The sequence below is a fragment of the Triticum aestivum genome, chromosome 5B (assembly GCF_018294505.1).
Source record: "Triticum aestivum cultivar Chinese Spring chromosome 5B, IWGSC CS RefSeq v2.1, whole genome shotgun sequence".
NCBI lineage: Eukaryota > Viridiplantae > Streptophyta > Magnoliopsida > Poales > Poaceae > Triticum > Triticum aestivum.
In genome coordinates this window covers 258,524,858-258,538,139 of record NC_057807.1, presented here as the reverse complement: position 1 = coordinate 258,538,139, position 13,282 = coordinate 258,524,858, and the positions used below count along the sequence as shown (strand labels likewise).

Here is a 13,282-nt window from a genome sequence, read left to right as displayed (position 1 = left end):
ATGAGAGGATGCATATGTATTGAACTAGGTTTGAATGCTTTTGTGTGAATGCTATTTTTTTCTATTTTTACTGTGCTTTCTGGATCATTGAGAACTGTATGTAGACGATGCCAGTTTGATGAATGCAAACATCCTGATGCATAGCTTTTTGTTCCACCCCCTTTTCTCTGTGATTTAGGGTTGATGAAAGAATGCAATAGATTTGCCTAATTTTGGAATGCTCGTTGCTCAGTTTTTCTGCAAACATCATGTGAACCCTATGAGAGGGGGGGGGTTGCTTGGAAATTGTTCCTCCTTTTTTTACATAATGCACATAGTTGCTCAGTTTTGCAAAATCAGGAACAGAACAACCCCTCTTCATTTCTCAACCAGGGACAAAGTATTTTTGTTCATATCCCCCCTGTTTTCTGCAGTTGTTCAACGAACACAATAGAATTGCCTAAAGTAGGAGGATCAGTTGCTCAGTTTTTTTCAAACATCTATAAACCCTATGAGAGGGGGAAGTTGCTTGGAAATTTTTTTCTCCTTTTTTTCTTACATAATGCACATAGATACTTAGTTTTGCAAATCAGGAACAGACAAACCCTATTGATCTCTCAAGTAGGGACAAAGGTTTTTTGGATCATACCCCCTCCTTTTTTGCATTTGCTCAACGAATGGAATTGCCTGAAGTTGGAGGATCATTTGCTCAGTTTTCCAAGCATGGAGGGGGTGGGGTTCATGATCAAGCAGGGATAAAGCTTTTGTTCCTAGCCTATTTTTGCAGTTGCTCAGTCAATGCAGTAGAATTGCCTAAATTTGGATCATTAGTTCCTTAGATTTTTGCACACACCTACAAATCCTACCACAGGGTGGGAGTTACTTGATTTTTCTAGGCAACTCACGATCACGGGGGAACTCTCTTTGAAATTCCTGGCCAAATCACGAACAGAGGAGGGGCAGAGGTTTTGGAGGATGGTAGTTACCTTTGATCTTGCTTGTCAAGACGCCATGGATACACAAAATCTCAGCCTAGTTCTTCAGATCTGGTTACAAAGGAAGAGGAAGGAGGAAAGGAGGAGGAAGATCTGGACGTGCTGGTCAAGAAAGAGAGAAAAGAGAGAGTGAGAGGGCGCATGATAGAGGGGGACCAACACGCGAGAGAGAGGGGACCAGGTGTGCTCGGGCGCGCGTGCGATCCTCCGGTGATTCACGAGGGTGCTGCACCTTTCCCTTTTCGGCTGCCTGGTTGCGCGCACGCGGGTCGCTCCTTCCTTTTATGGGAGAGCACTCGCTGCTGCGATCGGGCACCCATGCGCCAGCGAGCCACGTCCATGTATATCTTGTTTATATGTTGATATTTTGTAATATAAATTTGATCAAACTTTGTAAAATTTGACTTGACAAAAATTAATACGCAAAGTAAACAGGACTGGAGGATGTACTAATAAACATGACATTGCTGAATCTGGTTTGCTAACCACACAGGAATAAATTCATGATACGAAATTGCAAGGATGGGAATGATCACTGCCCGCTTACCAATGTGCTGCTGAGCGATTTTGTTCAGATAGGTGACGCACCACTGGGTTAGCTGGTTCAGGCTCTCTCCACCACCCTTGACATGAAGTAAAGAAATTACAGGATCTTCAGAGCTAAGAACCACACTGACATATACTACTAACCAGTCACCATTTTGCTCTACACAAAGCTATAATTTCTCTGAAGAATCGCCCTTCTTACCGGGATTTCTTGGTCTTTGTCGTCGAAACTCAAACCCCCTTTAGGCTCAAAGATACTGAAACCTTTGAACGCCCCTTGGTTTTGAACAAACACATCGTCCCACTTCATACCTTAGAGATGTCCCATGTGCCTCTCTCTTAGTTCTTCAACCAACACTAACTGAAAATCCCCAAAAGAAACAGCATACATATATCGGTGAGATGCGGATTATGGAAGCGAGCAGCAAAAAATGTGCCATGAAGCTTAGTATCCTGATGACTTCGAAACATCCATCGGTATGTTCTTACGTTTGATACATCACGGGCGTGTTTGGTTGCCCGCATACAGCCCAACCAGGCCCGCGCGGGATGTGCGCGGCTTGTTTGGTTGCCTGGGCTGCACGCGGTTTGTGGCCCGCATGGACCTTAAAGCAGGCCGCAGCCTGGCCCCGCGGAAACTGCCGAATCAGCAGTTTTTCGCGAGCCTGGCTCGGCCCGGCCCCGCGTGCGAGGGGGTTGGATGCCTCCGGCAGCGCGGGAGACGGACGGGACGCCTCATAACTCCCCCCACTCTCTTGTTACCGCCCGTCCCGCACTGTTCCCACCGCTCCCTCTCTCCCTCACCGCCCCTCCATCTCCTCTCCTCTAATGGATCCGCCTCGCCCATCGCCACGCCGCCCTCTGACCCCCGTCGACCAGCGCATCGCCAGCATCTAGGAGCGCTGGATGGCCAGGCTCCAGAACTCGGGCCGGGACCTCGCGTCGGCACTGTGAGCGCCGTCCCCCATCTGCTGCAGGCCACCACGAGCGCCAGCCAATGTCGTGTCGGCCGTTCCTACTCCGTCGCCGATTCCGGACCTCGTGGTCCTGGGCTCGGCACCGGCGCCGTCCACGGCCGCCGCTTCTTGGGACCCCATTGGGCAGGGGGGTTTTCATGACCCCCGTCCAAGGGTTTTCTGGTGTCGGCCGGTTGTCCTCCTCGACCTCCGGCGTGGCGATGAGCACGGGGCCGATGCCGCAGGACGTTGCCAGGGCCGGCTCCTCCTCTGCTCTACCACATCTCTCCTTCCCGCCGGGGTTTTCACCCCGGCCTCGGTTCGCTGCGGCTGCGCAAGCTCCGGTGAGTCAATCCCCTCAATGCTTGCTCGTAGATGTAGATTAGGGGTTTATTTTCTTAGGCATGTGCTAGTAGTTAGTGGATTCGATCGGATTAGATAGGATTGGAGTATATCCGATTGGATTTGATCCCAATCGAATCCAAGCGGACCGATCTGTTCTTGGTTCCTACAGTGTGTGTCCTAGGATATTTTGTTTCTGCTACTGCTAGTGTGTCCTAGGATCTGTCATCATGCTAGTTAGTTGCTAGTAGTTGTGTTCATACTAGGGTTTGTGTTGATTGCTATACGTGCATGTAGTAGGACCATTTTAGGATGATGTCAAATGTGCATGGCTGCACATGGGTGCTATTGGCACCTGCACTTGCTATTTTTAGGATGTTTCCATGCTTAGGATAGTGCACTGATCAGTGTCATTTGTTCATATCTGTGGCACTTGCTGTTGGGCAAGTGCACTGATCAGTGCCATTTGGCCATGAGAAAATGGCAATGATCAGTGGCACTTGCTGTTGGAACAGTGCACTGACCAATGGCATTTGATCAGTGGCACTTGTTGTTGGGCAAATGCCACTGGTCAGTGCCACTGATCAATGCCATTTGGTCATGAGCAAATGCCACTGATCAGTGGCACTTGCTGTTGGGCAAATGCCACTGATCAGTGCACTTGCCCAACAACAAGTGCCACTGATCAGTGCCATTTGGCCATGAGCAAATGCCACTGATCAGTGGCACTTGCTGTTGGGCAAGTCCACTGATTAGTGCCACTGATCAGTGGCATTTGCTTGCTTACTTGCTTTGTTTGATACTAACACTTGTCATGTTGCCTGACAAGATACTGAAGAATGATTGGGATGTGGCCGGTGGAGGAGCTCAGGTGGTGGTCAGAGCTGAGCGCGTCAAGGATTTCATCCCCACGAACAGGTGCCTCGGGACGGTGGACCTGCCTAGCAGGATCGCCTTCATGAACCTTCCTCATTCAAGGAGACGATCTCCGAGGCAGGGCCACGAGGAGGGGGCCCGGGAGCCGCTGCGCTTCTACCAGCAGATCAAGGAAAACGAAGACCTCGCCATGCTCATCGTCCCTCACAAGTTTGTGGAGATGATGAACACCTGGCTGGTCATCCAGCAGCTCCCGCGCGTGGTCAGGCTATCGGCGAACAAGCGGTGCGTGTTCTGGGTGCATGTCCAGAACTTCGAGCGGCACATGGTGCTTGGCCGGGGCTGGAACTACTTCTACCGCCGCCACCGGATCGTCCCCTGCGACCTCGTCGTTATGCGCATCTCAGGACTCGGACTGAAGGTTCAGATCTCCAACCACGACTCCTCGGTCATGTGCAGGTTTCGTTGCAGCATGCACAACTGCCATGGTGACATCGAGCATGTTATGTAGTTAAGTTAAGTAAGGTGTTAGTGTTGAACTTTTATGGTGTGTGCCGAGACTTGTGTTGGGAACTTGGTCATATTTTGGCCAGGAGCAGCACCCTGGTATGGAGCAGGGAAGGAGGATGCCCCTGCTGTTAATCTAGACTTATGCTATGTAGTTAAGTAGTTTGTTGTCGTTTCCTTGCTTGCTGTGTTTGATTTCATTTGGTTGCTTACATTGTTTGATCTTGCTGTTGTGCTGATCATGTGGTGGTAAGGCCACCACATTTAAATGGGGTGAGCAGAACACAAACGCTGTTTGCAACCAAACAGTTGAAGTTTGCATCTGCTTACACCCTAAGCACAAAAACGGCAACCAAACGGCAGGAGGGTAAGTGCCCCTTCATGCGATGCAGGCAACCAAACAGGTTGCATCTGCTGCATGTGAGGCTGCATTTTAAAAATCAAGCTGGCTGGAGATAGACATGCAATGCAACTACTGTTGCAAACTGCAACCAAACACGCCTCACAAGATTTAGCTCTGGCTTGCACATATCAGCAGCCGGCTTGGCCTATTCCGACAGACGACGGGCCACCTAATGATCCTGTTCGCATCAGATTTAGACGAATTTAACAAAATGTCAGTGGCTCGGTGCTACAGAAAAATGGGCAAATGAACCATACATACCACAACAGCTTGCTGCCTGCCGGTCTCATTTAGTCCTGGATCCATTTGTCCCTGTTGCAAGATCGATTACAACGTATGTTGTGTCAGTTATTAGAGAAAATGACCAAATAATTAGGGCCGTTCATACTTCATACGGGAATCGCACTAAGGAGAAACGGCCCATAATAAAAGATGCTTGAGCTTCCACATCTGAATGCAGAACGGACTGAACGATGCGAGAGGCGTTCCACGATGTCTCCTCGTGAAGTAAATTGCAAAAAACCACCATAATTGGGGACCCTAATTCAGAAAATCACCACCATTCGATTTTTTTTCAAAAACCCGTCACCATTGTGTTGACAGTTTTCAAAAAACATTGATTGGTCGATTAGAGTTGTTTGACGCTGAATCTGACGAGTAGGTCCCATTGTCAGGTCGACGTGGCATGGGCAAACAGAATGAGGAGACGTATGTTAGAAACTCTGAAGTAATTTCATCGAACACCTAGCAGGCATGCCGTCGTCCGCCCAGCTCGCCAGTGGCAGGAGCACAACACCGGCAGCCGCGGTGCAGGAATGGTCCGCGGGCGACCGAGTGCGACGCGGTGTGGCCGTGGGCAGAGAGGCGGCGCCGGACCAGGGCGCCCACGGGGTGGTCGAAGCAAGGGGCGGAGCTCGCGACCCGGCCACAACTGCGACACGCCCGTGCTCTGGAGCAGGCGGTAGCTCGCGTGCCCGGGCACGGCCGGTGCTGTTGCTCGCGTCCCCGTGTGTGGCCGGTGCTGCTGCTCAGGCGCCCGGGTGCGGCCGGTGCTGCTGCTCGCACCCCCTTGCGTGGCCGTGGCCGCTGCAGCTGCTCGCGCCCCCGTGCCTGGCCATGGCTGCTGCTGCTCGCGTGCTCAAGCATAGAGGGAGGAGGTGGAGGAAGATTGCAGAGGCGGAGACTCCCGAACCGGCCGGTGGCTGAATCCGGTGGTGCGCCGGTCAGATGCGGACGTGCTATTCTTTTTCTTTTTTTTCCTGCCAGCGCTGGTGGAGAAGAAAGAAGTGTAGAGGCTGACGTGCGGGTCCCTTGTGCAGCTTATTACACAAACCAAACACCGTGAGATTTCGGTGCCACGTCATCACTCACAGTGGGCCCGTTCTGTCAGAAACGTTGTTAACATGTGTTTAATAACCGATCAGTGTTTTTTGAAAACTATCAGCGCAATGATGGCGGGTTTTTGAAAAAAAATCAAATGGTGGTGGTTTTCTGAATTAGGGTCCCTAATTGTGGTGATTTTTTGCAATTTACTCCTCCCATGCCGGACCACCACCACCTCCGCGAACCGCTCGCCATCATCGCCGCCGTGCTGCAGCGTGGTTGGTGGCATGGCTCAGCTGGCCGTGGACCGTGGTGGCCGGCCGGCAACACCCGCGAGGGAGTGCCACCTGACAACGCCTCCCGCTCCGGCTGGCCGGACTACATGCCGTATTGGTAAAGCCAGGCACCCCCCACCAAGCCGAGGTGAGTGGGCTCTCCTTTGCTAGCATGTGGTAACCAAAGCAACGTCGAGATCTTCTTGTCCAACTGTGGCCATATTTGTCAACATTCGCACTGATTAACCCAGGGCGCACCATTTGGTCAATGGTTTGCATTTACACCTGCTTCAAGTTCAAGATGCGAGCACCTTTTTTGTTTTGCTGTTGGTGTCTTGCTTTCACAAATCACGTGGTTTGCATATCAAATGGACAATCTTTAACAACCATATGCCTCCACTAGCAAATTATGGAGAATCAAACGGTCTATCAGCAAGTAGCCTCCATTAATTTTCTTTCTTGACACAAGTAGCCTCCACCTACTTAACTAGTTTGGTTCAGTCTCCAACACTTAGGTTACACCAACATTTTATTTTCAAGAAAAACTTCTAATCTTTTCATCAAACATCATAGTGGTACAAAAAACACCAACGAAAAAAAAAAGTACATCAATGCCAGTAGACCACTTAACGACGATTACAAGCATTGGAGCAAGCCAAAGGCGCCATCGCCCCTCCTTCACTGGAGCGGGGCAAACCTTATTGTAGTGATTAGACAGAAACTCATCTTGCTAAGTCTTCAAAGTACCAGCGCACCAGAACAACAACCATTCTCAATGTAGATTGACAGGGTCCAATCTGTAGATACACGAACACAGATGAACGAAGACCGGATCCACCAAAAACAAACACCAACTGAATCCCGTGAGATTCGTCAAAGACATACCTCCACACGCACTCCGATGACGCGAGACACACAGCCAGGGCAAGGGTTAGGCGGGGAGAACATTATTCTACTTTTGACACAAGCCATAATCAAACTCAAAATAACATCTAAAAACAAGAAGAAGCCCCTCCCCCTCCCTCCCCCCCCCCCCCCCCCCCCCCCGCGCGCGCATTGGCAAGTGCTGGGATCCACCGCACCTTCATGGTCTAAGACCACAGAAGACGAGGCGAATTGACGGCGGCGCCGATAGAAGGCGGGAAAACCCTAGATGGCTGAGAGTTGCTTGTGGGGGAGGAGTAAGAGCTATAGCCGGACTTGGCAAATCCGACCCCTCAAACGCCCGCGAACGCGAACAGGCGCACGCCTCAAACTTGGTACTATGCATCCGAGTCTCTCATATTTCATCCCCTAGATCTATACAAAGCATGCAAAACAAATCTACGTACTATGACACGCTAGCTACGCTTCATCGTCGGAGATGACCACAACGTCTGTGCCGGGCGCCGGGTGGACGGGCGCGTAGAAGGGCTCCTCCTCCTCCTTACCCGCCAGCGTGGGCGCATGGCTACTAGTGGTGATGGACGAAGAGTGGAAAGCGGCGGCGGCGTTCGACTTAAATAGCCGGGCTAGGCAACGCGGTCCGCCGGAGCGGCGCCGCACGAAACCATCGGTCGGATGGAGGAGACGAGCTTTAGACCGCCGGGTTTTAGAGTGTTTTCCTGTGGGACCCCATCGTCGGTCCGACGTGACGGACGTGCCCGGGCGTTTGAGACCCCGTTTGCGTCGCTTTTTTGTGATTGGTCGACCGGGGCGTCCGTCCGGGCGTTTGAGGCGGGTTTGAAGCGTCCGACTGTAGATGCTCTAAAATATTTGGTCAACCTGAAGTTATCCCAGCTTCATATCACCACCAGCTAAATCGTTATTTTTCGAGCAACCCAATTCGTAGAAATGACTTAACATATTTGTAAGCGTCTGCGTCTATATTGCGCGCGCACACACAGAGAGAAATCCGAAACTCTTACCACTTACCATACATAGGCGACTTGACATCACCCACTTTTATATGACATGAAATTGGAGTATTTACAATACTTACAATATATGGTGTTGTTTCGTCAAAACTAAGAAAAAATAGCCAAATCATTTTGAATCCTGACTTGAATTTCAAACAAGCAATCAACTCCGTCCTTTGCCGGTGGGGGCACCGCCGCACCGGCAGAGTGCCCAACGGCTGGCCCCGCTACTCCTCCTCAATGCCCAATCACAGTCACAACCCATCTGTTAATCTAAATCGCACTCAAAATCTAACCCAAATCCACGGCCGAACTTTGACGGTACAGCCATAGACTCGTAGAAGCATACTCACCATCGGCGAATGCACCACCGCGACCCCGATCCACTCCGGCGAGCTCCCGAGGCCACTGGCATGCCCGCGGACAGCTGCCACTCCCGTAGCATGTCGTGGTTCGTCAAGTCCTGCATCCCTGCCGACCCCGACCGCCACATCTCCGTCCCCGTCCCCGTCCCAGTCCCCATCCCCGCTCCTGCCGCTGCTTCCTCCACCACCAGCCTCTGCTTCTCCGCCCAACCACCACCGCCCATCTCCGCGCTGCCCGACGACCTCATCCTCGAGTGCCTTGTCCGCGTGCCCAGGGTCTCCCTCCCGCCGCTCCCCGCCGTCTGCCGCCGCTTCGCCGACCTCCTCGCGTCCCACGCCTTCCTCCAGCTCCGCCGCGCGCGCGGTCAGCTCCAGCCCTCCCTGCTCGCCGTCTCCGTCCCCGACCACGGCGGCGCCTTTGCCCAGGCCCTGCTCCAGTTCCGGCCGGAGCAGCAGCAGCTCCAGGTCACCGCGCTGCCGCTGCCGCTGGCCCTGCTGCATTGCGGCCGCTCCGTGTTCGCGCACGCGCGCGCCGTCGCGCTGGGCCGCGAGATCTTCCTCGTCGGCCGCGGCGCCACGCTGCGGGTGGACGCGCTCACGGGTGCCGCGCGCGCGTGTGCACCCACGCTGTTCCCGCGGAAGAAGTTCGCGGCCGCCGCCGTGGGAGGGCGGATCTACGTCGCCGGCGGGTCCGCGCGGACCGCGGCGGTCGAGGAGTACGACCCGGTGGCAGACGCGTGGCGCGTGGTGTCCGAGGCGCCGCGGAGGAGGTACGGGTGCGCCGGGGCCGGGGCCGGCGGGGTGTTCTACGTGGCCGGCGGGGTCGCGGTGTCCGGCGACGGAGCGCGGGCGCTCGGGGCGCACGTGTGCGCCGGGTCGGTGGACGCGCTGCACGTCGCGTCCGGCACCTGGGCGCGCCCGCGGGCGCTGCCCGGCGGCGGCTGCGTCGTGGGCGCCTGCGGCGTCGGCGACCATCTCTACGTCGTGGCCAGCCACGCGGTGGAGCTTTCCTTCTGGAGGTGGCACGGTGGTGCCGGCCGAGGCAGCGATCTCAGAGCTGGTGGCGGGTGGGTGGCGCTCGAGGCCCCGCCCATGCCGAGGGGGTCGGTGGGGCTGGGCATGGCGGTGCGGGTGACGATGGCTGGCATCGGGCGTGAGACAGTGACAGCCGTAATGAGCGCGGCGGCAGTCCGGGGCCACAATGCGGCGGGCGCCGGCCCGTTCGAAGGGATGGTGCTGGCGTACGACATCGCCGGCGGCAAGTGGAACCGCGCGCCGGACCTGCCACCCGGGTTCCGGCGAGCCGCCTGTGCGGGCGTCGAGTGCTGACAGCGTGGGCCACTGACATTTGTGGCTGTTCGGTGGGATTGACACGGTGTGCAAGTAAACGCTGGGTTTGTTTGATTTGATTTGACTTGATGCTACATTTTCGTGTATTGTTATTGAGCTGAGGTTGGTTTATTCGAGTACAGTTCTTAACTATTGATGCCGAAATTTGGCGTCGTATTCAGTTTTCCAAACTAGCCGGGGCCATCGTCATGGGTCGTGCCATGGATGACGTGACTCGAGTTTGACGCCTTCCCACCGTCTTAGAGCAACCCACATAGGTCACCCATATTGTCTGCTTCCATCTCTTCTTCTTTTTTGTTTTTGAGCATCATGAATGCACACACGCACACCCTATGAGCACCTCCGAAAGACTGAGCCGGCATATCATCTTGAGATTTACGAAGTCATCGTAGGCGCCTCGTCGTCGACGGAAACGTCTCCTCCCACTGAAAGCGCATCACCGGAAATCCTGAAATAAATCCAGGAATAATGCGAGCACCAGGATTTGAACCCTGGTGGGTTGGGGATACCACTGTCCACCAAACCAACTCAACCACAAGTTGATTCACTCTTCTTCTTTCTTTTTTTTTGTTACAACAACCAAATAATCACATGCTTCCATTGATTTAAGCTAGCGTTGCATTACGATGTTCTTACATGGAGGATGAAACGTCAATTAGCACTTGGATCCATGCAGCCACCTCCTCCCCTAAGAAAAGCCTAGGGTTCCTTTGCCTCCCGCCGGCGTCGCCGCCAGTCCGCCTCGTCTCCGGATGACTTCAGGGTGATGGCGGCGCGGTGGATACCGGCCCTTGCCGGGAGGGCTCTGTTTTCAGATGTTCCTTCGAGTTTGGTTAGGATTCGTGTCCTGCTCACGAAGACGAGACGACTGCGGCTCCCTTAAGACGAAATAAGGATCTTCCAGCCTAGCCCCGTCCTGGTGGTATGTCTAGCATCGTCGGTGGGCGTGTGGAGGTGTGTCTCCGGTGCATCTGTCCTTGGTGGATTTTCTCGGATCGGGTTGTACTTGGTCTATGTTCGTGTCTGTTCAGGTTGGATCTTTTCGATCTATGCTACTCTTCATTGGTGGCAGTTGTTATTCTGTTGCGTTGATCCTGTGGGGCCTTAGCACAATGGCTTGACGACTGTCTAATGCAACAAGTTTTTCCTGGCTCCGGCGAGGTAGGCCGATGACGGCGGTGTGTCTTTGGCTCGCTTCAGTGCTTGCAGTCGTCGGTAGGTGATCTACGGATCTGGATGTAATTTTTTTTTATAATTTTTGATGTTCATTGTGATGTCATGATTGAAGATGAATAGATCGGAAGTTTTCTCGCAAAAAGAAAAGAAAAGTCAATTAGCGATATAGGTTCAAAATTTGTCGCTTTTAGCGACGACATCATGATTTTGAGCTCCACGTCAATGTTGAAAGCTACATGCTCGGGGCATATGCATATGTGATGAGTCGACTCATTCTCTAGGCATGGTGGTGTGACGGTCTGGCGACTTCGTCTTCGATCCATTCATCCACACAGTCGCCGAGAGGGGCAAGGGCAATATGATGCCATTCGTGTCGGTGAATGTCTCCATCTCCATGTCGAGTTTGTGTCATCTGATGTGCTCCCTCTCTGTTGCCAAGTCCGTTCTTTTCTTCTTGTAATAAAGCAAGATGGTGCGGTCTTTCTTCGTCACCAAAGCCTGCTCGGCAGCGGTCTCCTTGAAGATTTCGAGGGGACGGACGACCGAGGCGTAGCGTAGGCCTCGTGTGCTCATCTCATGCCTCCTTAACAGTGAGGCAGTGGGGGACACATGGTGGCTGATGTGAGTTGTGTGGGTGAGCTTTCTCCGGCCCATACGTGATCTGCACGTACTTGTGCCGGAAATCTCACTCAATTGAGTGTGTTTTGGGATCCCTATGCAGCCACTCATTGAGGATGGGATCCTCTTGCGCTGCCTCCAGCTCATCACAACGATCCTACTCCTCCTCCTCGACAATGAGGTCAGCCCCCTTCTCATCTTCCTCCTCGTCCATGATCCTCTCCTCCTCCTCCGAGAGCAACACCTAGCCTGGCCCCGGGGGAAACGACATGGCAACGGGAAGGGAAGTGGAGGATATGGGTGTTAGCTTATGAGCTATTTCATACATGACGATGGGGAGAAAAGTGGAGGCTTTGCGCGATGATGTTGTGTAAGACAATAGGTTTGGGGAACCGGCTCAACCCTCTAGGGGTGGCCTATCACATATATATAATGAAGGGGTACAACGTTACATCATACGTACACATATACGTACACATATACAGAAGCTATACAGTCTAACACCCTCCCTCAATCTTAGCCACTTCCTAAAGAATCTAGAAGGATAAGATTGCGCCGACAATTCTCAAACCGCGGGAGAGGTAACGGCTTGGTGAAGATATCTGCAAGTTGATCTTTGGAAGAGATAAACTTGATTTGTAGTTGCTTCTGAGATACCCGTTCCCGTACAAAATGATAGTCCACTTCGATGTGTTTCGTTCAGGCATGAAATACCGGATTAGCAGATAGGTATGTAGCACCGATGTTATCACACCAAAGAATAGGAGACTGTGATTGAGATATACCCAACTCCTGAAGCAAAGACTGCACCCAGATAATCTCTGCAGTTGCATTAGCCACATCCTTATACTCAGCTTCAGTACTGCTACGTGAAACAATAGCTTGTTTCCGAGCACTCCAGGCGATCAAGGTAGAGCCAAAGAACACAACATAGCCCCCCGTGGATCGCCTGTCATCCGGACTGCCAGCCCAATCCGCATTAGAATATGCTGAAATGACCCTAGAGGGATTCGGTCAAATGTGCAAGCCATAGGACAATGTGAAGCGAATGTAGCGCAAGATGCGCTTAACTGCAGACCAATGAGCGTCACGAGGTGCCTGGAGATACTGACATACTCTGTTCACAGCAAATGAAATATCTGGACGGGTGATCGTCAAGTACTGCAACCCACCAAAAATACTCATGTACTGTGTCGCGTCAGCAGAGGGAAGGAGCTCACCATCTACAGCAGTGATCCTGTCAGTAGCAGACATAGGTGTAGTAGTTGGTTTGCACTTAAGCATTCCATCCCGCTGCAATAAGTCCAAACAGTACTTCTTCTGTGTCATAACAAGACCATCAGAGAGAGAAGCAACTTCCACACCAAGGAAGTAGTGAAGCTTCCCAAGATCTTTGACTGCAAAGTCAGCACCAAGAGACCGAACAAGAGCAGCAGCAGCCGACTGAGAAGAACTGACAAGTATAATATCATCCACATAGACCAGCAGGTACATGATAACTTCGGGCCGTTGTAGAAGAAATAACGAAGAGTCAGTAGCCGATGATGCAAAACCATGAGCAGGTAGGGCTGTCGCAAGACGAGCATGCCAAGCACGGGGAGCCTGCTTCAGACCATAGAGTGCTTTCGTAAGACGACACAGATAATCAGGATGATCAGGATCAGAGAACCCTG

At 52.7% G+C, this 13,282-nt stretch overlaps 1 protein-coding gene across 1 annotated transcript; it reads left to right on the top strand.

The window, feature by feature from the left end:
• Positions 1-8,381: 8,381 nt before the first annotated feature.
• LOC123115950 (F-box/kelch-repeat protein At5g26960) lies at positions 8,382-9,985 on the top strand. The gene has a single exon (XM_044536977.1). The coding sequence runs from the start codon at positions 8,463-8,465 to the stop codon at positions 9,792-9,794; it is 1,332 nt and encodes a 443-aa protein (XP_044392912.1). The 5' UTR covers positions 8,382-8,462; the 3' UTR covers positions 9,795-9,985.
• Positions 9,986-13,282: the final 3,297 nt, after the last annotated feature.

Excerpts from the sequence above, each read along its gene's own strand:
- LOC123115950 (XM_044536977.1), top strand. The coding sequence starts at position 8,463 with ATGCACCACCGCGACCCCGATCCACTCCGGCGAGCTCCCGAGGCCACT.